Below are 25,025 nucleotides of genomic sequence, written 5' to 3'. Positions count from 1 at the left end.
TCTGGGTTTGGCTGTCACTAATCATCAAAGGAACAGGAAAAACGAGTCATGCTTCCAAACCTATATACGTTCTACACGTCTCCCTCCACATCACCATCGCTTTTTTGAGAGCACATGCCCACATTTCCTTGATCCCCACTCACCCTCAATATTCCCTTTTTTTGATGGACCTCTACAGAGTTTTAATTCATTTCAGTCATCACCGTGGCTTGAAGCTCAGGTTACACGCACACACACACGCTTTAAATTTTGTGCGTTAATGTGTCTGTTGTGCATGTCCTAATGCGTATGTGGACTTTTAGGGACATATAACAGTACCTGCTGCACACTGTAATAGAATATGAGCATAGATGTGTTCAGAATTACCCTGCATATCCAAAAAAGCTGCATCATGCATAGAACATATACTTGTAGTTTCTGACTCGTATACACGTCTTAATAAAGCCAAGGTTAGTGCTAAACTTATCTTTGAGCTGAAACCACTAAGGAGGATATTTTTCCTTATTTGAAGGTTGATATCTCTGTGCAGAAAGCACTGTTATTTTATGCCCTTAGCAGTGCGAGTGCTCATTTGAATGCTTGATGCAAATGCAATATAATATCTGTGTGGTGAGGTGATATAACCTTTAAATGTTGCCATAGGTGCTGTGATTAGACTGCTTTCAATGGATCTTGTCTATTCTCTTGTGTATCTTTTAAAATATTAACTAGTGCTCTGTTCTGTTTGCTTTTTGTTTACTACTCCCTTACCTACACTTTCCTACGTCTGTCTCGCTCTCAGTCTTTTTCTAGGCCTTGCTCGCTCACTCATTCTTTGCTAAGGTATTTTAGGAAGCTATGTGAATCTTCCTCGCTCTTTTTTTCCTCTCTAGTCTGCCATTACATGCTGATTTTTGTTTTCTTGGTTTATCTATGTTTAATAGGATTATCAAAGCTTGTGACTGAAAAAGGCACCTTATATTTGTATGTTTTCTGTAGTTGCCCTGTAAGAGGCTTACTCTGTGTGCTTCTCAGTAAGGTGATAGCTGTTATTTCTCAAGAGCTGCTAATCTGTGTCTGTGTGTGCTTATTCCTCTTTCTGCATCCCCCCCTCCAGCATTCCGTTTGACCTCCCCCCCTTCCTCTCCTACCCCTCCCCCTCTCTCCCTCTTCCCCTTCTCTTTCTCCCTCTCTCTCTCCCTCCCCCCCCCCCCTTGCTCTCATGTACCAGTCTGAGCTGTCTCTGTATATACTCATTGGCCAAACTCACACTTTCCTTTATGCCCTTTCTTTGTGTGCTGTGGGTGCTGTCTCTCTCTGTCACTCCCTTTTCTCCTATCTCCCCATTGTCAGATAATTATGCCTTCTAACAAAATCCTCTTTCCTCCCTCAACACATATGGCCATGACTGTGTGTGTGATGGTGTGCGCGCATGTACGGTGCCACTGCTGTATGTTCTCACCACCATCAGCCTGAACATACCCGGGTCTCGCGCCTCCACGGCCTCGGCCGGCGCCGTACTCACATCCTCCTCGTCCTCACGTTCCCGCCATCACAAGTCCATGTCCTCCTCAGCCCACCCATGCCCCGCTGACCTGCACGCACACCAGCCCAGGCAAGTTCACACCAGGCCGCACGCACTCAGAGAAACAACCCTTATTTTTGCATTGAATAAAGTGAGGGGGAGGGGAATGCCCTGTGAAGGACTCACACAAAGACCTTGCTGGCTGGAGAAAGGAAAGTTTGTCACGGAGGCCCATAAATGCCTTGTGCTATAAATTAAAACATGGATTGAGCAATGTCATGGTTCTCCTAGAGAGATTGCCATGGGTGTGTGATATTAAAAAAAATGGAAAGAAAGCACAACTCCCATTATGAAAGCTGTGTTTTGTATTTGTTTGTCTATTTGACTGGTCAGTTTATCTGAATCCAAATCTAACTTATAAGAAACATTATATTATAATGTTAACGGTTATGATAACGATACATTCTCACCCGTCATTTGTCACCCATCCTACACACCTTATTTTCCAATTGTCTCCTTATGCAACATCTGTGCTGGTACATAACAAGGCATTTCCTAATCACATGAGTACACACCTTTGACAGATGACCAGCATGACCATTGTACAGGTTTCTAAAGCTTCATAAACTTTTCATACTTTTCCACCTGAGGTTAGGGACAAGTGAAAACAGGTTCTGCTGCCCTGCCTCATAGTTTTGCTCTGTCTCTGTGCTCTGTATTTCTTTATTCGTTTACTAATCCTTCAATTAAGCATATATGAAGCACGTTGTTGTAGTGCAGTGTCTGTGGGAAAACTCAGCCATTAAGCTTGACTTTCATTCAACCGACTAATGGTATCTCAATTAGCACTGCTTAAATCATCCCTTTGGGAAATATTAACTGTGTATAAACTTCTGTTCATTATATTGACATTACCAAAGGCTTTGTATACTGTATGCATGTTATTGTCTTTAAAGGTTTTTTTCTTAGTTGTATTTTTTTTTTTTCTAAAATTTAAGAAAATTCTAATTCAATTACAGACCCTTAAACCTTACTCATTCAGTACTCTCTAAATATATTGGAACAGCAAGGCCAGTTTGTTTTCACTGTACACTGAAGACAAGATATCGCAAGATGATAAACCAGAATACACTGCCATCACAACAAAAGCCTTTATTTTTGTCACAATACTGCACAGTGAAATTCTTTTGTTTGTGTATCCCAGCTTTGAAAGTTCGGGTCAGCCATGATACAACTTTTCTGGAGTAGAGAGTGTTAAGGGCTTCGTTCAAAGGCCCAATAGTGGCAGCTTGGCAGTGCTGGGGCTTGAACCCTGGCCTTGCGATCAACAACCCAGAGCCTTAACCACTTGAGCTACCACTGCTACAGGAAGGTTTAGATTTGGCCTAGTCAATCACAAGATCACCTCAACACAACTGAACATGAATTTGACCTCCTGAAGAGGATATTAAAGGAATAAACAAGTTAATTACGTTATAGCTGTTCCAATACTTTTGATTACATAAGATTTTGTGGGTTGCCTCCAAAGTGGTCAGCAAGTTGTTTTAAACATTTAGGTGTAACTTTAAGGAAATGAATGTTGAAATTTGTATGTATCTCATGTTCTAATTCAGAACTTGAACTTTTGGATTGGACGGAAATATTTTATTCATGTGACAGTGATTTTAACATGTTCCAGGAGCTTTGACAAAGCTGTTGTGTAGCTTGTGCGTGTTGTGTGGCAGAAAACGCGATGTGGTTAAGATATCATAAACCCTCATTTAAGATTAATAACAATAAACATTGTCTACTTAAAGAAATGGTGGACCTAATGGTTATAACAGTATTGTTTTTGTAACCGTTTTTCAGTGTGTGATAATAGATGATATGATATACAATGTGCTGAAAATTAGTAGCTACAGTAATAATAGATATTAATAGATTAGAGTTGTTGCATGTCCGATAACCTGACTGCCTGCTGTTGTGGAAGGTTTGTAAGCTGAAAGGTTAGGTAACAGAGGCTGGCACCAGAAACCAATCCAGTGAGGCGGAATTGATCACACACTTGGATTCAAAGCTACCAGTTTATCTTAATTAATTGTGACAGATTTAGTTTAATCCGTGAAACAGTATACACGGATATCGAGTGTGTTTTATTTACCTTGCCTAGAAATTGCTGTTAAGGTATTATGGTATTTTGCAGTAATGTATAGTAAAAGATAAACAGAGGAATGAAGGTGAAACCAAGGCTGATTATAATCTTGAAGAATGTGTATGAAATAGTACTATAGACTTTGTAAAAGCTCATCATGCAGTGCAGCGTAGCTTGACTTTGGTGCTCATTTTGAATTCAGTATGTGTTTATAACCGCATTTAATAGTTCAGTAGCTCACAGACAAATTAGCTAAAGGTCTAAAAGCACTGGGATTTCTTGACACCTCAGGGTCAGGGCAATACACAGCTCATAGCTCACTGGGTCTGTCAAGGATTTCTCATTGGTATTTCAGTATTTGGCCCTAAACATTATTTTCTGGGCACAAAATGAGCACAATTTCTTAGATTCTCTGATTATGTGATATAAAGAACCTGTTTCCTGGATCGTTATGAGTAAGCCTTCACCTCCATGGTTTGATGAGACATGATGTCTCTGAGATGTCTTTCCATGCAGAGCATATTTCTTTATTTTGAGATTATATAACACTTTATCAGTTCACTGCCTGCAAGAGTGAGTCATTATCACACCTCCCTGTATCTCACACTCAGGCACATTTTAGATGTGCTAGAGATAGACAGTACTTGATGTTGGCATATTATTTAAATCAGAATTCCTGCTCATTGAATTGTTTGCGATTGTTACAGTACTGCGCTAATGGCACGTCTTGTGTTCTGTGATGTGAAGATCAGTCCCTTGTCTGTTATGTGTGAGACGAGTTTTTGAGCAGTTGATCCATTAACCAGCAGGGTTTTGAATTTAACCTTTTTATTTTGTGGGAAAATATTTTTGTCTTTAGTGGTCCTCCCCAGAGAGCGCCTGGCGCATCACCGTCCGCTTACAACATCAGCAGCGCGACAGGGACGGAGCGTACCAACTTTCCACGAGGGGTGCCTGCTCGAAACACCTTCCACATCGGACAGCAGAGAGGGGCACGGGATCAGCAAAGTTCGCCATATCATGCTTCTCCAGCCTCACCTTCCCTGTCTCATGGCACGAGCCAGCAGCGGAGACCACCAAACTCAGGCATCTTCAGCAAGTTTACCTCCAAGTTTGTGCGCAGGTGAGAATGAATGACAGGGCTCTATGCGCTTGGCTGGAGCTCTGGTTGGTGGACACATTTGGGGCGTGGCTGAAGGTTTATGAGGTGGCTTTGTGGGGAAATGCAGGAGAAGCATGTGCAACTGATGTTAGAGGAGAAACAGAGGGAAGTGTTTCACAGAAAGAGAGAGATTCTTTTTAAGTGATAATAAGGAAGTCAGATTATGCATTCTCTGCTTCCTTCTCGCTGCTGGATACATGCGTAGTCTCAATTTTTTTCCGCACACACACACACACTGCATTTTTTTTTTTATTATTATTTCTTTATTTCAAACAGAAGTAAATGTGTAAAGGTTTTGTTTGACCCAAACACACCAGTGCTGTCTTTTTTCCAAGTTATCTCATGGAGTTTTAAAAAAAAAATGTCTCAACCGATCTTTCCTCAAAGGTCAAGTCCTTGTTAGGAAATTAAATCTCATCGCTAGTGCCTAATCTTGACTACTGTTTTACCACACATTCACATTTCTCATCTATTTCATCATTTCCTGCTTTTGGGTTCTAGCACACTCTGAACGTAATGCCACTGCCACCTTTTCTCCACCTCTTTGGTGACAGTATCCATGGTAACAGCGGAGGTATCACATTCCACAGCCCTATAAATACTTGTGTTGGGGACACCTTGGTGTGTGCTCACTGCCAGAGCTTTGTAGAAAATGTGCTGGTGCAACTTCGCTAAAATATTCATATTTGTAGAAGGTCCAGATAATATTAAAACATGGCTAGACCGTAGATCTTAGCATTTTACATATACGGCTTAGAAAACATGCCTAAATACACAGAGCATGTGCATCGGGTCCTGTGTGCAATATTTTAAAACTTCATATACATTCTCCTGATGAAATGGTCAATAATCACACTGCTGTTTGTTTTGGATTTTTTTTTTAAATGTTTAATTTCTCAAAATGGTTTGTACTGGTCTTGTTAAAACCTGGAAAAGCTTTTACTTGAGGAAAAATAATAAGAGTGTGTATAGTTTTTCTTATGTAGTATCCAGTAGACTATGTAATATTAATACCTTGCTCAAATGAGGCATATAAATTCAGTACAGTTAATGATTTATACTTATCAAACAGCTAAGAGCATTGGTTAAGCTGTAAATTCATATACTGGGCTCCAGGCTTTTTATTTTATTTATTTATTTCAATTCCATCCCTGAAATATTCTGAGTCAAAATGATCCACTCTGTGTATTGCATCTTTTGTTTTGATTCCTGTTACATTTACTAATACATCTATTAGTGTTGTAATAACAACCTTAGCCGCTTTCAGCACCATACACTTAATACAGTACGAGGAAATTACACACACAGCAATAAGCATGTTGTAGTATATTTCTCTCAGCATTATTGTAGTCTAAAGAGGGAACCGAGATAAAGAATGTTTATTATGCAACATGTAAAGCCACTCGTGCTGTTCTATGCCATGAATACTCATTACAAACATGCTTCTGAAAGGCAAAACTCTCACCAGCTAAATAAACACAGTTAGCTAGTATATCTCAGCAGCACCACAACATTTTTGTACCACTTAAATGTTTTCTGCCATACTAACAGCCACTTTAGGCCTAATTAGTTGTTTTTGTAATACGTCATGCTTCTTGTAATCCACCTACTGCGAGGTTCCCTTTAATTAGAGCTCTGCCCCTAAATGGGGAAATAGTACTCATTTTCAATAGCATTCATTTTTAACATTGGTCATGCTGTAATTATTAATTACAGTATCAATCAACACAATCTGACTGTAAGATACCACTGTGTGTGGGAAGACCTTAAAGTTTTTAAGTTGTTTTTTTTTGTTGTTTTTGTTTTTTACTTACTGCCATTCATATTTACATGCATACGTTTTATTCTTTTCTTATTTATTTATTTTTCTTTGTTGGTTTTATTTTTTGTAGAAATCTATCACTCAGGTTCCCCAGAAGGTAGGAAAGCACAATGATAACCCCCTCTGAAACCTTTTATTTTGATTTGCCCCTTTACCCTTTCCCATTTTTTCCCCGGTGTTTTCATGTAGCTTATGTTTATATTTCCCCTCATACTATTTACCCCTCTGCTGTTTTTATGGTTGGCTCTTTATCGATGGTACATTTGTGATGTGTTATGGGCAGTACTAACATCCCACGTCCAACCCACAAGCTCACCCTCAACATTCTTAATGTGCCAAAGAAATTAACATTCCTTTCGTTCCCCATCCTCTCTTCTTTCACCTCATCCCCCTTTTGTTGTCTCCATCAGTGTAAATGGTGATCTCATCTGTGTTCATGCTGCTGTGTAGGCTAGTGTTCCTCACTTATTCAAGGTAACCCCCAGGGTAAATGGGACATGACGTCATAGCAGTTAACCAAAATAAGTTGTTCTTGGAAAAAAAAATTGAACAAGGTTGTGTAATTTGAAGATGAGAGCAGAACTTTGAGTAAGAAACTTTTTAGAACTATTCTCTTTAACTCCGTCTCTCACTTGTAGGACTAGGTCATATCTGGAAAAGGGGATGTTAAGGATGGAAAGGAGTGATGGAGGAGATCACATTACTCTGCATTCTTTCAGGAGAACCTTTTTTGCCTCCTTTAATTCTTTTTTCTTCTCAGCTCTTTTAACATCATGATGATGATGGTAACCGCATCTGAAGCTGAGATTAACTGTCTGGCTTTGACCTGCTCATATTATAAAAGCCAATCTGACTCTTATTTTTCCTCATACCCTCCTCTTCTCCATGTGACTATATTTCACTTCTATGTCTGCCACATTGTATGTGAGAGCTGTAGGACTCGAGCAGGCGTCAGGTGTACGGAAATCTAACTCCACTCACTCAATAACCAAATCCTTAACACCATTCCGATTAATATGCTCTAACTATATGGTCTATTTGTAATAATGTGCTTCGTATTACTATGCAACTTCTTGGCGTTATTGATAATGTGGTCCTTTGTCCAGATGAGGGCGCTGTCACGTAATGCACGATAACTTTGCGTCCTCTGCTGGTCAACAGCTGTATTGTTTGACAATTTATGAAAACTTCCTTTACAGGTTACATCATATCCTATATTTTCAGCTCTTTAACTTACAGATGCTGCTTTGTGTTTGCTAAACAGCTTCATGTCTTTGTTGTGTTTCTAACATTTCACTGATGTTTTTGTCGAGCAGCTGTTTAATAGTCTGTGTTTACATTTACATTCTTTGTGAGCGGTTGTCTGTCTGTCTGTTCATAAGCATTTACGCATTAAGATGGCTGAGGCAAACCCTTTCTTGTGTACGTCTGACATTATGTCTGTGTTTTATGTTGGTGTGTTTGGGTGTTTGTGTGTGAACCGGGGCCGTACCAGCTGTAGGGTCATTGTTGGAAGACTGTAGCTGACATGGTGATGGGTTCATATGTAGACATTGAGGGGTGGTTCGCTCTGGTTTTGTTCAAATCCATTCCATCCCATATTATTTGCTCATTCAGTCCCCACCACTATAGAGCAAAAACCTACTTCCTTTACATACTTTGTAATATCAGACCTCCAACTTATGACCCTTTAAAACAACACTGCCTGTCTGAAATAGAGCTTGCAGTAATGGAATGAGATTTGCGTACCAGGGTATCCATAACACTTGGAAGTGCTTGGTGGTAGCATTACCGGTACAAAAACTAATCTTGTTACGATTTCTTTCGAGGAGTCCGTATGAGGGAGAGAATCGAGACGAGGGCAGCAGGTGAGGAAAAAAAAGAAAAAACAAAAACACAAGACCTCATCAAATCATTTTCTAATCAAATCTAATCGATGGCTAAGTAAACATTTAGTCAGAATTGACTAAGAAGGGGTGTTTAATTCAGAGTTAATTGGCTTATAGTATTTCTTGTAACCAATCAGGATTGTTTCCGTGTGTGTGTGCGAGAGAATGAGAGAGATACTGACATGCCTGTGTTTTGTCATTAAGTGTCATCATTCTGTGACTAACTCTGTCCTCAGATTGCTTTTTCATTCTACTCAAATGTTTCGGGGTTTTTTTCTCCCCAATCCCTTTTTCTCTCTCACACACAGTCCCAGCTAAGTGATAATCCCCTGTATGACTTATTTACAATCAGCCTAAAATTTCAATTGCTCTGGAGCTGCAGAATTGTTTACAGCAAGGCTTGATATAATCAAGACTTTTAAGACCATTTAAGGACATTCTCCCTCCTCACACACCTTGTCTGTTATAGGACATGGGTGACATTTTAAAGTTGCCTCAGCATGTAAGCTTTTAAATAAAAACTAAATGAAAGCATGAGGTCAGGACAGAGTTGTGATCCAGCTAGCTTCACTCAAGTTGAAATAGACAGTAAAGATACAATGATTGTGTGAGTGTCAAATGGGGTGGAAAAATGAATGACAAATGGACAGCAGTACAATAAAATGCATGCTATATTCCTGGCTGTTCTGTTTTGTTTACTGTCGATTCTTTTCCCTGTTTATTGCTGCTGCCTCCTTCTCTGTCTTTTGTCCAACACTTGAATGATCCCTTTGTTTTTTCTTTTCTTTTTCTTCACATACATTTGCCTCTTTTTATCTTCTGTCTTCGTCTTCTGTGCTGTTTTCTTTCATATTTCTGTATCATTTTCCAACTATCTCTCCCTCTACTTTTTTTTTCTTTTCTCTCCATCTCTGTCTCCAGATCCATGCTGAGTAGCGCCGACAAGGCAGAGAAGACCGGAGTAGGAGGCGGGACACTCGGCTCAGGCGGTGGGGATGAAAACAAGGATTCTCTCTCCTCCTCATCTCCAAGGGGTGGAACTCCGCCACCGTCTGCGAAAGACAACACTAAGCCTCGCTCGCTGCGCTTCACCTGGAGTATGAAGACCACATCGTCCATGGAGCCCACCGAGATGATGAAGGAGATCCGTAAAGTTCTGGACGCTAACAGCTGTGAATATGAAGTGCGTGAGCGCTACATGCTCTTCTGCATGGCTGGCAACCCCTCCCGTGATGACTTCGTCCAATGGGAGATGGAGGTGTGCAAGCTACCCCGCCTGTCCCTCAACGGCGTGCGCTTCAAAAGGATTTCCGGCACCTCCATCGCCTTCAAGAACATCGCATCCAAAATTGCAAATGAGCTCAAACTATGAGGAGGGGGAGCAAAGGATAAATAGGGAGGATGGTTAGAGACAGTGATTTAGGGGAAAGCGGGAAGGTAGGCAGTAACCACTGAAATGATTCGTGAGATAATAAACGGACAGATCTTTTTTCTTTTCAGGTGGTTTAGTTGAAATAAGCTGTACAGATACTACACACTGAAATACAGTGTGAGGTAGGTGAGGGGGAAAGTGCTGTATATGTTGATTTTGCTGGGTTCTGTGTCACTAGTCTAAACTCCCATTTTTCAGTCCAGAAAGAGGGGGAAAGAAAAAAACAAAGTCGTTTTACTTTCATCCACTATTAGAAGATCCTGATTTGGTATACACTCCTGAGTTTTATGAACTCATTTGGTCTTCAGCTCATCACTCGCACACACACACACACACACTGGGTATCCGGACAATGTTTGATATCTGCACATTTTCATTTGTTTTGCTGTGTGGATTGGGGTCAGAGTTTACTCACAAACCCAGGTGTAACCACATTGTCAGTGGGGTTACACCTCATCACCACCCAATAAAGAGGGTCATTACTTGAATACCACTCAAGGAATTGTGTGTTTTAAGGGTTTGGGTGATTAATTCTTCATTGACTAGGTTGTGATATATTGCACTGGAATGGGTGTATTTTTGTTGCCTTTTTTCCCCCTTTTATGAAGAGAAATCAAATGTATTTTAATGTTGTAAAATGAATGATTTATTAATTATCGTTTCGATTTTTTTTTTTAATTCCCTGTGGTTTTAATCTGCTGTACTGAATGCCACACAAAAACATCAGACTTCAACAAACCTCCTGTTCCCCATGGACTTAACAATCACTGGAAAAGACACTGAGTAAGAGGACATCACCTGCGTCAGCACCGCCGTCATTACAAGACTGATGTCTAAATGCCTGTTGGGCTTCATCTTTTAGCCAACCTTCCAAATCCAGGATGCCTACGCCTGAATGCTGCAGTGGTTCGGTAGCAAATGAAATGAGCCCCGACATCACTTTGAGCATTACCCTTTTCGTGCTTGTCCCCTTGTGTCATGTGCATCAGTCTGAATGAGAGTGAGTCATCTGTGTATAAACAAAAGGTTGCTTTGGGCTTTTTGTCTTGACCTTCATGCAGTGATTGTATTAAGTAGCAGCAAGCCCACCGACAACTACACATCAGGAGCAGATGTTCTGACTACCACTTGGTTTAAATAGGTTGTTATCAGTTTTGCTATTCTTGCTCAGGCATTAGAAGAGCCAGCTGAGAAAGGCAGAGAAAAAGGTGAGCCATGTCCTGTCTCTCCACTGAGCTATACATGTTTAACATGCATGGATACTCACTCAGATGTTATGGAACCAGTAGAGGGAGCAATCTCTTCCAAGTCTGAGTGGTTTGTGGGATGCTTGTGCACCTGGTTTTTTTTTTTGTTTGTTTGTTTGTTTTATTATATATATATATAAAAAAAAATCCCAGAAAGTAATGTCACATTATTTACAGTTTTATGATCATTGTCTAAGGTGCTGGGGGTCCAATTGTCATTATCTATTAATATAAATTTTCTTCAGGGTTGATTTTTATTTCATATCATTTTTCATTGCTGTAATTTTAATATTTTTCCTTGTCAGATCTGATGTATGTCAGGGAAAGAGAGAACTCCAAATGTACATTTGGTGCAGAGCCAGAGAGATGATTATGATCCACAATAGTAATAAATAAATGATGAAACAAAAACTGTGTAAATAATTATGCAACAAGAATCTCTTTTAACTAGCGCTTGAATCACTAGATGGTGAATGAGGAAGGTCTCAAGTCCTGAACACAAACGCTGGATGTGGATTTTAGGCATTTTAGACACTTTATTCTAAAAAGAAAACAAAATACACAACCATATCCAAGTTCACCTGTAAACAGTTCTCATATACAAAGTTTTGGTGGAAACATGAAACTCCACTGGCACAAACTGTAACTTCTCAACATCTTGCACATTTTGCCTTCAAGAGCAAGTCAGCTGCCTGAAGACTCGGTGAACTTCAGTGTTTGTGCAAGAAAAAATAAAGTTAAGTATTTTGGGTCACTTAGTGCTTTAATATTTACTGCTTCTACATAATTACTATTTACTAATATTTCATGGACTTAATAAAAAAAAACTTCACTACACTCAGTCCTAGCAATACATGGCTCTTTAATGGAAAGAATGGCTGTTCCCAGTTTACACTCAAACATCATGTGGTGTCTTCTGTGAAACGTAGTTGGAGATGTTCATCTGTTGCCATGGAAATGGAATAACCTGTGATTCAGTTGTCAAGGCATTTCATTACAATCTAGTGACTAATATCTGAAGGCTCTTTTCTCCAGTGAGAAATTTTGGTTTCCTGTCAAAGGTCATTTTTTTAATTGATGGTGCTGAATTGTGTAGCTGTGGGATCTGTGGCCTCCTCTGAGGTATATCGTTAAAGCTGAGGCCTGCAAGGTGTGTGTGGTCTGTATTTGGCAAGTCTTCACTGAGGCTATTCTGTATTTGATGAGTGACAGTTGGGGATGTTGGTATTTTAGGAGGATTTTCAGAGTGATGACAAACCTGCTGCTGACTCATTTCACCTGTCTAACACTACATCTATCACCATTCCTGATTCATCCTGTGTGCCTGAACGACTGTGGTAACGTGTGTTTTGAATCCCCTTTCCACATGGACAGTTCCTGCTCAGTGTGAGTGCATTGTGGAAGTTGCCCCCGATCTGGAACCAGTTCCCATTAACATCCTATTCTTGCACAAATATGAACTGGTTTGAGATCAGTGCCAGAGGTCATCCTAAGCAGCATGTGTGAATTAGTGGGAGTGTGGGGACTCCACTTTGAGCCCCATCAACGAGGGAGGCAGCTGCACGCTGGAAGCCGCAGAGGAACCGACGGAGTTCCTCGAGCCGCTCTGGTGATGGGATGAGGCTACCGCGGGGCGGATAAGTGGTGGTGGAGGATGGTTGTGTGGATTTCGGGTCTGGAGGGGGCGCGTTTGAAGAGGAGGAGGTTGGCGCAACAGGCTTGGGGGTGCGCTGGGGGGAGTCGGGCGTAGTAAGGGTGGGGGTTGGGTAAGAGGAGGAGAAGACTGGCTAGAGTTACTGGCTACTTCAGAGGAAGGAACTGGACTGCCAGAGTCTGCAGGGGACACGCTGTCCCTCTTAGTCTGCATAAAACACAACACAGGGATATTTTACATCATGAAGAATACAAACTTACTTTATATAAAATATACATGAAATATTTTAATACCATGTATAAGCTATTTTTACATTTGGTATGTCCCATTATCCTGCCTCACCTCATCCTCTTCCACTCCTACTGTCCCGTTAAGGTCCTTCATGGACTCGCTGCTCTCCTGCAGCACTTCCTGTTCTGCCTGCCATTCTCGCAGTACTTCCTCCAGATTGAAGCGCCGGCGGTAGCTGACAAAGAATGAGCTTACCTGGCCTGCGGTTTTGTTCCCAATCACGTCAGCTATGGCGGCAAAGTCTTTACCATATCTTCTAACAGCTACACAATCCAAACACACATCAAACCACATATATCTTAAACATCTTAGGAACAATTTTCATTAATAATACTGCATGTATGTTGGATCCTTCTATGTTGGATCCAATCCAATTAAATGACATTAATACACATGGTAACCAAACCGTGCTGCATCTGGGACAGTAGAAATCATTTACCTGCCAATATTTTAATTTGCTAACAACAATTTTTTTTTCTGTTCAGGAAAAGTCATGATAATCTGACTTACCCTGTACAGCCAGGAGCTGTTCTTCTGTGGTCCAGCGGGAGTTAATCTTAAGAGTGGGCTGAAAGAGTACATAATGATAAGTAGAGTCATCAAATGCAATTTGCCGAGGGCTTAAATCATTTCCTTCTACATTTCAGCAACATGCCTAAAAGAAGAGTAAGAAACATCTTGGCATATGGGATGATATAGACACATTCCACTACATTAAAGACAAACACTAGTTGTGGATGTCTTAGGGTAGTTAGTAAAGCACACACTAATGCTTAAGCAAAACATTTTGTAGATATTCTTCAAATGTTTTTATTCTCAGATGTATCTTGATTGAATTCAACAATTTCCACGGAGACCAACATTAATAGGCTTTGAGTAGTTTGTTGAATTCATTGTCCAGTTAAATGCGATAGATGGAGATCAAGGTCAAGAAAAAACTTGATTTATTCCGCCAACATAATTATGGCAAAGATTGTTCATTCCATTATCCATTAGGCTAATAATAAAAGCATGATAAACTTGAGTATAGTTAAATGAAAAGTTAAAATAAAGAAAAATATTGGATGAGAGTCAGAGTATATAGAAAATAACTAACTGTACCTCAGCTGGTCTCATGGCTTCAATACCATCTACCAAACTCCGTTTTTGGACACTGTTTGCTTGCTTGATACTTTGAACCTGTGATGGGATCGGTAAAGTTTATCCTGTGATTAATTCTGTTTTGCAATTCCTAACAAATGTTCCTGTGTGCGTGCGCACAAGCTTTACCTGTCTCTTGAGAGACACTAGCTGGGTGTCGAGCTGGCGGTTTGAGATGGTTCCTGACTCAGTGGAGGCAGACAGGGAGACGATGTCTTCCTGGTCCAGGTGCATGCCCTTTGGAGGTCTGCGGCGTGCTCTCAGTGGATGGTGCCGGTACTGAGCCCCCTGACTCTCTTTGCGTGTGGGCCCTGGCCTCCCAGAGCTCCTCTCACTGCCTCCTCCAGCACCAGAGCTCAGCTTAAGCTGAATGAAAGAATACATTTTTAAACACTATGAATATAAAGGGATCATTTGTTATAAAGCAGCCAAAAAAAAATTCTAATTTCTTGATAAAATAAAAACTATTTTCACACAAATTGGTGGCGTAGTGCAGCAGGAAAACACTGATTTATTGAGCAAAGTATTGCATGCATTAACATGGGGTTTGCTGTGTGACACATAGCACGTAATCCAAACAAGAACAAATGTCAGAGTTCTTTACTGTAATCATTTGTACATCTGGTTTTCAGAGCAAAACAATGACATGAAAATTAATTCTTAAAGAAAGCTATTCAAAAAGCTTGTGTGAAAATTATTAATATACAACCTTAATAATAAAGGCATCATAAAACACAGAGTAAAACCGGCACAAATTCTCCTTAAGTAGAGTATAAACGACTACGTTTCTGTTTAAAGAAAGGCAATCGCATGCCGGTGTGCCGACGGACACGAGTCAGCCCTCACTTGGCTGAACTGTAAATCCTCTTTGATCAATCTGTTATTTTAATAATCTCCTTCACATCTGAATGGTCGATATGCCTTTTTAAAACGTTACTATGCCCGAATATTAGATCATATCTGTTTGTTAAGGGGGACGTCTAATATTTTATACACTCTTAACTGTGAAAGTGAAGTGGAGCACGATATTATCAGAACAAAGCAATGATTTTGACTTTATGACTCACCTCTTTTTTGGTGTCGATCTCAAAGTCACTGTCACTTCCTTGGTCTCCTTCTACCTCATCATTACTATCATGCAGACATTGCAAGGTTAAGTAATGCTTCAGAGAACACACACTGGCTTTTTTGCATACTTTTGTGTTTTCTGCTTTGTCCACTGCTTTTACCTGTCATCTTTCTCTCTCTTGCTAACGAGTCTGCGGGCCTGCCGGTCCATGACACTGGTGCGAGTTCGAGTCTTCTTCCAGGAGTAGTAGTACTTTACCAGACTGGAGATCATCTTATCAGGCAGCTGAGAGATGATAAACATAATAAAAATATCAGTGCACTGTGGAGAATACTAATTACCTTGCACATATAAATATTACAGGGTACACATTTATAGATCAGATCAGCTGTCTGACGAAAACAGCAGAAGCCTTTATTTGTCTCACAGTGAAATTCTTTTCTTTACATATCCCAGCTTGCTAGGAAGTTGGGATTAGAGTGCAGGGTCAGTCATGACATAGCCTCCCTGGAGCTGAGAGGCTTAAGAGCCTTGTTCAAGGGCCAAACATTGGCTGCTTGGCAGTGCTGAGGCTTTACCCTCCACTGCCCAGCTTAAAAATTGTGTTATACTGAAAACATGACAAAATGTGTTCATACTGTTCTTGTTCAGTTTGTGTCCAATAAAACAGACTGAACTGAGAGTGTATTATAGCAGTAGTTAGTTAGTAATCATTCGTGGAATTTTGGTCACTTTCTACATATTATTCCCATTTTAAACCATCTCAAGTGTTTAAATGTGGTTGCAGCTTGTGTACACGCCTGCGTACAGACCCCCTTTACAATCTTTAAAATCAAGACCTCACTTCTAAAGCATTTTGGGATGCAGTGGCTGTGATGCTATGATAGATCTGGAGATTTCATGAGGGTGTATTTGGGCATGTGTGTGAGGCCTTTTCTCAATGTTTACTGTGCAGCCTTGTGATAAACAGCCGTCTCCATATTAGGAAGCCAGGTTCCCTTGTTGTCTCAGTGGGCTGACCAGAGGGAGAAGGTAAGGGTGGTGATGCAGGCCGGTAACAAAATATGACATGATAAACATGACCAAGTTCCAGGTAAACTGGCAGAGAGAAATCCTACACAGTTTGAAATTAAGCTCTCATGGCTGCATAATATATCCCGTTGGCTAAGAATGATGTTGCACATGTTGAATGCTAAGGAAATCAGAAAAGCCCTTTGACACCATTTTAAAAGAGCTGCTGTGAGGGAGCACTTCCTGTTACAACTGAACAACATACAGAATTAATTCACCTCTCTCCAACCTTCTAAAGGTGACTTTAAATCTCTAGGGAACATTAAAGAGCTAAAAGAAACAATATATATTAAGGATAATAGCAAGCTATATAAAATAAATTATTTTTAATTGTGGACAATAGCTACTAGTCTTTTGATAATTGCGTGTATGGCTCCATGTTCGGCTGCGGTATTCTCTGACAGGCTATAGACCTATATAATCTGCATTTTGTTGCCTTGTACTTGTACATGTGTAATGACAAAGTTGAATCTAATCTAATCTAATCAGCAGGCAGATGGGAGCACTACAGATTATAAAAGCCATCCTGTCTTCCTCTTCTCCTTGCTTTCCCCACTCTCTCACCTTCAGATCCTCCCCTGTACTCTCATACACTCCCACTTACCATCTGTTGGATGCGGTGGAAACTCTTGCCGTGGAAACTGAACGCCTGCTCAAACAGCACCTTATCCTCAACAGTCCACTCATCAGGAAAGGGCGTGAAGTTGGCCAGGTCGGCCAAAGACTTCTCCACGTCATGCTTGTGCCAGAGCAACATGCCCAAAGACTAAAGAATGGAGAAGTGATTGGAGTTGTGCAATTCGAACTACTAAACAGTTCACTAATGTGCACCAGCCTTTTCCCTATTTTTACCATATGTGATTAGCAGACATGTAGAGGCATGTTTCCCTTTCCTATGAGAATACTGGAAAACCTATTTACTTAAATATAGATATTTAAGTCATATTCCCCAGATGAATACTTTTTCAGAAGAACAGTGTGTATGCCTCATTAATGTACACAATTGAAGCTCAATTGAAACACAGGACTTGTGATAGGTGTAACTCTAAACAACCAGAATTGCTTATTTCTGTACTGTACTGTCCCAGTGATCCGGTATGTAAGAGTTGTCTCATCTCTTTGTGCACGACAGAGATCGTGCTGGAGTATTCCTTTAAACTGTGGTTTGGCATACCTGTTCCATATTATATCCATGCTTCTCTTTGGCCATTAAGATGTATTCATCCACTGTTAAGGACAGAACAGAACATTTTTAAAGGCTGATAAGATCAGCTTCTCAGGTTAATGTCAGTAACTGCAGATTAAGACATCTGATTTACATTAAGCATTTCCCAGTCTCATATCTTCAGTGCTGTTTTTTATATATGTATCTGAACCATGTTTAAGATCAGCTGTACATATTAAGCAGCTTACAAGATCAGCGTAGCCTCAATTCTCAAGATGGTGCAATTCTAGCTTTATAGAGGTCTTTGGATTCAGTACTTACACATTGCATCAGACACTTGGCTGTTAGGGGACCACACGAGCATGCTTCTCTGGTCTTTCTCACTGTATTCAGGTTCAAGCTCTGTCAATGAGGGACACACATCAGTTATACATCTATTTCTAACACATATCTGTCTATTCTGTGACGTGGCTCATCGTTTAAAATGATCCACATTGATTCACACAAAAAATATTAGAAGACAGCTAACATTAGATCTGTTTTCCATGAGACTTTTGTGTCCTTAAACAATTATTGCTTGAACATTAAGCGATTCAAGCATTTGTTTAGTTTGTTTCATTACATAATTATCACTTGTATGAGCAAATCTATAGAAATGACAGTATCTATTTGCTACTAAACTGCAGCACAGATCTGACAAGGCTTTAAACATTTTCCTGTATTGAGAAAAAAAAAAACCCTGCACGCGTTTACTCCAATCTTACTTATATAAATGGTGACGCATTTAACTGATATAAACATACTACGTACACCCACCTACTCTCACTCTCCTTCCCATGGTCTCTTCATGCTCATGCATCATTCAGTTTTCAGATTTTTCACCTCAAATATTTTTTGCTATCCCCCATTACACCATTATGTTTTAGTTATCTTTACTTGTGAACCTATAAACCTCCATCCCAGGTTTCGTACAGACAGTGGACTAGACTTTCACACTGGATGTCAGAATAATTGGTGAAAGGAATGACTGCTCTCTTACACGAACACACGTCCTCTTACCTGGCTTGTACTCTGGAATCGGTGCTTGGTAGTCTGCTCCCACACGAATCATGCTGTCTATAAGATAAAAAACACAGTAAGGAAGAGTTTGCTAGACACATAAAGGGCAGTAGGAGAGATGTGGGTGGAAGAAAGAGCAAGAAGGAACCCTGAATAAAGCTGGACCAGCATCCAGTTACAGAATAAGACCAGTGTAAGACAAGAAGTTTTTGAAGTGTATGTTAAAAATGCTGAAAAACAATAGAACAAATAAAGAATTAGGTGCTTGTTTAAGGTGTTTGTGTTTGGTTGGTAGACACCTACCATGTGAATGTTCTTCATCACTGCTCTCCTCATCAGTATGTTGACTGTTGCCATTGGTTGCTGTTTTTGCCCTGCTGCGGGACAGAACTCCAGATCCTGAGCGCTCCATCACTGATGGCATGGCTGCCAAGACTAAACACAAGAACGATACTTTTTAAATATTGAGATGGACAATATATTGAATTTGCCAAAATAATAGAGGGCAGAATATGTAATGTTGATGTTTCTCGGCTCCAGGATCGATCATGAGTTCAGTTTGGTATCTATGCAAAGTTTGGTTTCTTCCTGTATCCCAAAAACAAGCTTGCAGGTGGACTGGCTGCTCTGAAATACCCCAAAACTGAATATGTTTGAAAGGTGTCCTAAATTAGACTGCAATCTTATCCAGGTTTTATTTGTCCCTCACACTGTGTTACAAGTATATGCTCTGGACCCAGACCATATGTCTGAAACCCAGACCAAAAAAAATAAATAAATAATAATTTGTTCAATTATACACAAATACCCAAAATAAGTTTACAACAGTGAGAATTGAATGAGAATGCAATAAAAGTCCTACAGGCAATTCATAATACAAATAAAATGACTACTTAGCCATGTTACTCTGATCCCATCAATCAGACAGAAAATGGTCCAACCATGAAAATGGAAAATATTATATCCTTCTTTGTAAACAAACCCTAAGAAAAATAAAACAATTCTGCTTTTAGTCCCAAACTTTTCTCGGAGCTACTTGAGTATTGTGGCTTTGTGGGCTTTCCATGTAAACATCCCTTATGTTCTCAACCCAATGACAGTTGAGAAGATTTGGATTTTAGTTTCTTTACAGCATGAAATTGAAAAATTCAATTAATTCAAGTAATCTGCCCGTCCCTAAGGAGTGAGCGATGTGAAGTGAGGTACTGTATACAGAAGATGTGGGCAGTGACACAATGAGATGTGGACAGTGAGATGAGACGGTTAGATGAGACAGTGAGACAGTGGGAAGAAACAGTGAGACAAGACGTGAGATGAAACAGTGAGATGTGGACAGTGAGAGAGTAAGATGAGACAGTGAGATGTGGACAGTGAGACAGTAAGATGAGACAGTGATATGAGACATCGAGATGTGAGTGATATGAGGACAGTGAGTCAGTGAGATGTGGACAGTGAAATGTGGACAGTGAGAGTGCACTTGCACTTCCGCACTGCTCCTGGTGGAGATGTTTCTCTCTGAGGCCTTTTGTCTAGCAGGAGCGGCGCTTTTAAAGCCACATAAAGTAACAGAGCCAAACATCTTGAACAACTCAACATTAGTACACGAACACTCAAACACACGCTTTTTTAAAGCACAAGCCATTCCACTATAGAAATAAGCATTTCTATCGCCGTCCGTTGTTTTAGATACGAGCTTTAGCTCCATTCATTGTCATGGCTCAGCTTCCAGACCGCATTTACATCACGGGTTGATAGTGACCTACTTTAACTAATAAAACCACAGAACATAGCTTTAAATAAAAAAAAATAAAAAAAACTTCGTGTACAATTGTTTTCACAACTTCATAATTTACTAGGGTTCCAGGGTTTTCTTTGTGCTGTAATCCAACAGTGGAAAATTGGTTAACGATTGCTTTTTACATAAGGTATAAAAACAAAGTTAATACACACATTAAGACACGCATCGCCAAGCAGAACGCGGAAATAAGCTGTTTTTTGGCGAATAAACCACTTTACAAATTGCCAATTACTTGGCGTTGTGACGTCACCAAACCGGGTCGGTTTTAATTGCGCTATTTTCTTCTAACATTTTGTGCGTCGGGTTTATTATCGCGCGTATAAATGTATGTGTATGTATATATATATACACAAGGGTTTCAATCTGAAATAGCTTATTTCCTTTCCTCACTTTCAGCCCAACTCCTGTAAGAGCTCTCATCATTAATATCTGATGCTTTCACTCGTCCCCTTGTTCATTAAACATAAGGCTATTAAGTGTAAACAGGTACAGAGATGGAGAAACACAACCGGCTCCTGTTTAAACTTAGTGAGTGCAGGATGGGGGGAAAAAATCACCTTTCTTTCGTCTCGCCTCACTTTTGGCCCTGCTCTTCTCTCAAGTCGGGATTCTTTTGTGTAAAACCACGCTTTAGGTCCTCCAGCTTCAGTTGGTAGCCAGTAGGCTGTCGTTCAACATTGGTGTTAGTTGGCACCCGGGAAAAAGGCGGTTTCACACCTGGAAAGCCGGTTCTCTGAGCCACTAAAACTTAATGAGCGTTGGACTAGACGCGTACAGACGCACTACAGAGCGCGCACTAGATATTAATAAGAAACCGAACAACTATTTAAATCCTCGATGAATATTCACTCGAGCCTCTCTCTCTTTCTCTCTCTCTCTCTTTCTCTCTCTCTCTCTCGCTCTCCCGTCCAACGGTATCGACTGCATGGAGATCCTCTCCGTGTGTGTGTGTGTGTGTGTGTGTGTGCTGGGGGGGGAGCCACACCACACCCCACTCAACCATACAAACCTTCCGCCTTCCTCTTCCTCGCCTCTCCCCAACTAACTTCCATGTCAGTTATGTAGTTCCATACATACACCCTCACAAACATGCATATATATCCGTCATCCAGTGCTCATATTGTGTAAGCTTTTTTATTGGTGTGTGTTTGTATACAGAATGCGAAGAGGAAGAATAAATAAATAAATAAATAAATAAATAAATAAATAAATAAATAAAAAGGACAATTCTTCCCATTACGCATTTAAAGCATCATTAAGATAATAGCTATTTTATTTTATATAGACACCTGGACTTGATTTGAATGCTGTGTTGTGGTGTATTCAGACGCACACAATAGACTCGAACCCTCTTCACCTGCGTTGCCCCTACATTATGGTCTATCAGGGCCGGACTACTTCCCACTGTACGCGCGAATGAATCTGTCATCTGTGCATTGCGGTGCTGCGGTCTTCTAGACCTTTACTAATGTATGCACGAAAAGACTGGAACTAAACAACTTGCAATTTTTCTCTTAATTGTCGGTCCTTTTGACACATTTCTCGCTGGTGAGAATAAAATCCGAATTCGAAATTACAAGGAGGGCAAAACCTCAATAGACATGTGGATTATTTTGATTAATCACAATCATAGTAGCACTGCAGGTGAGAACACATGCAATAATCAGATCTTACAGCATCCTGTATAATTGTAAAAATCAAAGAATTGGCATTTTTAATTCTCACAACCTTCACACCCTTTTCTGTCCTTCTTATATCCATCCCTCAGCTGCTAGGCCCAAAGGGCAGATCCCTGCACATCAGTGAACATTACCATTCACTGTGAATGATCTAGGATTTCCAGGAAAATAAGGATGTAGGCAGACATAGCAGCAGCACTTGTGGCACAGGACCCCTCCCATGTATACTCTCTCTCTCTCTCTCTCTCTCTCTCTCTCTCTCTCTCTCTCTCTCTCTCTCTCTCTCTCTCATTACACCCCCTCCCTCTTTTCCAGACATCATCTTGTCAGTTCTTAATACAGCATCATCTTTAGTCTCATTCTCACCTTAGTTGTTTTGTTTATTGTTTCTCTCTGTTTCTTCTCCTGATATATGAATGCATTTCTGCCATTGATTTCATCTTGCTTGCTTAGACTTCCTCCATCCTCTTCACCTCATGAGTTCCTCTTTCTTCCCCTCCCCCTCTTTCTCTCTGTGCCTCCTCTTTCTCATCTTGTGCTCACTTCACTGCAACCCCCCCATCACACACACGCACACACAAGCCCTAGTTTTTTTTAATGATAACCATTTCTGCATGTTGCACAAGGCCAGAGTTAATTCGAGTTAATTCCTTAATATACGTCCAAGCTTCATATGCATGTATGTTGTGAAATGCAGTGATTTATAACCTTTGTTCTCTTCACACTGTTTTTACCATTTCCATGATGGAGGCTACATCTCAACAATAAGCAGTGTGATGTGAAGGGCATTAGTTAGTAAATAATTAACTCGTGTATATGACACCTGGAGCTGGATTAATGGTAAAGTTACAGGTTTTGTCAGATGGCTCTGAACTCCATGACCCCCCTCCAAAAAATGCAGTATCTCTCCCAGTCGTGCTACAGATTAGCAGAAGACAAAAGGACCGAGGCGGAGCCATGCTGACAGCCTTGTGCAGGAGGAGGGAGTGTGGGACAACCATGGATGAGTCAAAACCATGGACATAAGGCTTGCAACTTATCAGTGCTCTACGTCGTTTATATATCAGTCAGAAGCCAACAAAGGCACAGAGGCCCCTCCAGAGGCTCAAAGAAAGCATGCAAGTAAAGTCTAGGGTTAGTAATCACACTCACCCATCCAAAAATAATTTTATAAAGTAGTAGACGAAACGTATATCCATACAATCATTTGCCTTGAACGGCTGGCTAGTCATAACTTGAAGCGATGACTTTTGTAGAGGATACTGAGATAAACTACTGCCACCTCGTGGACAGAGGAGGGGATTGTAGATAGATAAATAGACAGACAGACAGTCAGACAAGTCGTTATTGTCGTTGCATATTACAGGTACACAGCAACGAAATGCAGTTTGGCATCTACCAGAAGTGCAAAGAGTAGCATATGTACAGCATGTAATATATATGAAGTGACATACGGCTAAGTATGATGAACCATACTCAGAATACGTTCTCTGCATTTGACCCATCCAAAGTGCACACACACAGACGGAGCAGTGGGCAGCCATTTATGCTGCAGCACCCGGGGAGCAGTTGGGGGGTTCGGTGCCTTGCTCCAGGGCACCTCAGTCGTGGCCGTCCCGAGACTCAAACCCACAACCTTAGGATTACGAGTCAGACTCTCTAACCATTAGGCCATGACTTGCCTTGTAAACATATGTACAGTGAATAAATATAAAGGCTATAAAATACATATAAATAAAATAGTGAAGATGTATGTAAAGCACAATATGTGTAGAGGATGTGTAGAGTATAAAACAAAATATGTAATATGTACATTGTATGTATAATTGTACAGAGGTTATTTTTACAGTGTTCTAATTGTGTAGTGTCATGGTGGATGGAAAAAAGCTGTCCCTGAATCTGCTGGTTCTGGTGCGTTTGTTCTTGTATCTCCTTCTTGATGGAAGGACGTTAAACAGTTTGTGACTGGGATGTGAAGAGTTCTTGATGATGTTGTGAGCTCTGTGCAGACATCTGCTGTGGTGAAGGTGCGCAATGGCTGGTAGTTGGGTGCCAGTGATGCGTTGTGCGATTTTGACCACCCTTCGAAGGGCGATACTCACTCACAAGTGAGATTTACAGAACAACAATATTGCTGATACACCTATATAGGCACTGTACAAAGGCCTATGTTTGTATCAGTTCTGTGCTGAGAAATTGTTCATCATCCAAATAATGGATCCAAATAATTCTATATATGGGTAACATTCAGATATTATATAAAAGTGTAGATTATATTAAAGATATAGATAAAAGTTAGCTGTATAAAATAAACATGTAAATTGGAAGTATATAGTCACCCAAGAACCCAAGATGGGAACACAAATGGCTGCCTCATTGCTCCTCAGCTGAGAAATTTATCTGATGTCGTCTGTCATTCAAGACATTTACACCAGCAAGGTCGAGAAAAATCAGACCTTCAAAGCTAACAGTGAGACATGTGAAGTTTTCCCTAGAGCGGTGGCCTTCACTAAGCAAAGCAGACATCTATATCACACTGTAAAAATGCTTATATGTACAAATATCCATACAACAGTGTGTCCATATGTATGTTTGAATATTATCAAGGGTTGGGTTCATCTGAATAGTGTAATTGACACATTTTTTTTTATAAATAAACAAATAAATATCCTTTATCCAATGAAGTACAAGTAGACAGAAACTCAGGATCAAACCCTGAAGCTGTGAGACAGCAACACTAAACACTGCAACGCCATACTGCCCTAGACATTAAAAGACAGACATTAAAATCAAAGTAGTTCTTTTTTTTCAAGCAGAGAATATTAATTTTTCTTCAAATTTATTTACATCTTCAGAACAAATACAGCAAAGATTAAACCACCATAATGCTTAGGCAATGTGTACAGTGTGAA

General features: G+C 40.3%; 2 protein-coding genes across 14 annotated transcripts in view; one reads left to right on the top strand and one right to left on the bottom strand.

The window, feature by feature from the left end:
• The window catches only part of mark2b (MAP/microtubule affinity-regulating kinase 2b), a 39,258-nt gene extending 27,651 nt beyond the window's left edge, over window positions 1–11,607 (top strand). For 2 of the 10 annotated variants that reach the window (XM_047811912.1, XM_027134327.2), the window contains 5 exons: window positions 1,451–1,594; window positions 4,495–4,758; window positions 6,690–6,716; window positions 8,449–8,487; window positions 9,430–11,607. In XM_047811912.1, coding sequence (XP_047667868.1) covers window positions 1,451–1,594; window positions 4,495–4,758; window positions 6,690–6,716; window positions 8,449–8,487; window positions 9,430–9,880 — 925 coding nt within the window. In that variant the 3' untranslated portion in view covers window positions 9,881–11,607. The remainder of the gene's footprint in view (window positions 1–1,450; window positions 1,595–4,494; window positions 4,759–6,689; window positions 6,717–8,448; window positions 8,488–9,429) is intronic. The other 8 variants (XM_027134328.2, XM_027134334.2, XM_027134331.2 and 5 more) reach the window with 8 other exon arrangements.
• Window positions 11,608–11,699: 92 nt separating this feature from the next.
• On the bottom strand, window positions 11,700–23,378 carry rcor2 (REST corepressor 2). 4 transcript variants are annotated; one of them, XM_027134338.2, is made up of 13 exons: window positions 23,266–23,378; window positions 18,940–19,071; window positions 18,637–18,693; window positions 17,899–17,979; window positions 17,587–17,639; window positions 17,017–17,178; window positions 15,502–15,626; window positions 15,340–15,403; window positions 14,402–14,638; window positions 14,234–14,311; window positions 13,643–13,700; window positions 13,184–13,395; window positions 11,700–13,048 (listed from the first exon to the last, which is right to left on the bottom strand). In XM_027134338.2, the coding sequence occupies exons 1-13, from the start codon at window positions 23,267–23,269 to the stop codon at window positions 12,695–12,697; spliced, it is 1,617 nt and encodes a 538-aa protein (XP_026990139.1). In that variant the 5' UTR covers window positions 23,270–23,378; the 3' UTR covers window positions 11,700–12,694. The 4 variants fall into 4 exon arrangements, with proteins under 4 accessions (XP_026990139.1, XP_026990141.1, XP_026990138.1 ...); XM_027134340.2 differs by lacking the exon at window positions 23,266–23,378 and adding an exon at window positions 22,480–22,626; XM_027134337.2 differs by lacking the exon at window positions 23,266–23,378 and adding an exon at window positions 21,444–21,583.
• Between the last annotated feature and the right edge of the window lie 1,647 nt (window positions 23,379–25,025).

Source organism: Tachysurus fulvidraco, chromosome 1 (assembly GCF_022655615.1).
Source record: "Tachysurus fulvidraco isolate hzauxx_2018 chromosome 1, HZAU_PFXX_2.0, whole genome shotgun sequence".
Classification (NCBI taxonomy): Eukaryota; Metazoa; Chordata; class Actinopteri; order Siluriformes; family Bagridae; genus Tachysurus; species Tachysurus fulvidraco.
The sequence above is the reverse complement of the archived record's forward strand: the minus strand, read 5'-3'. Positions and strand labels throughout refer to the sequence as shown.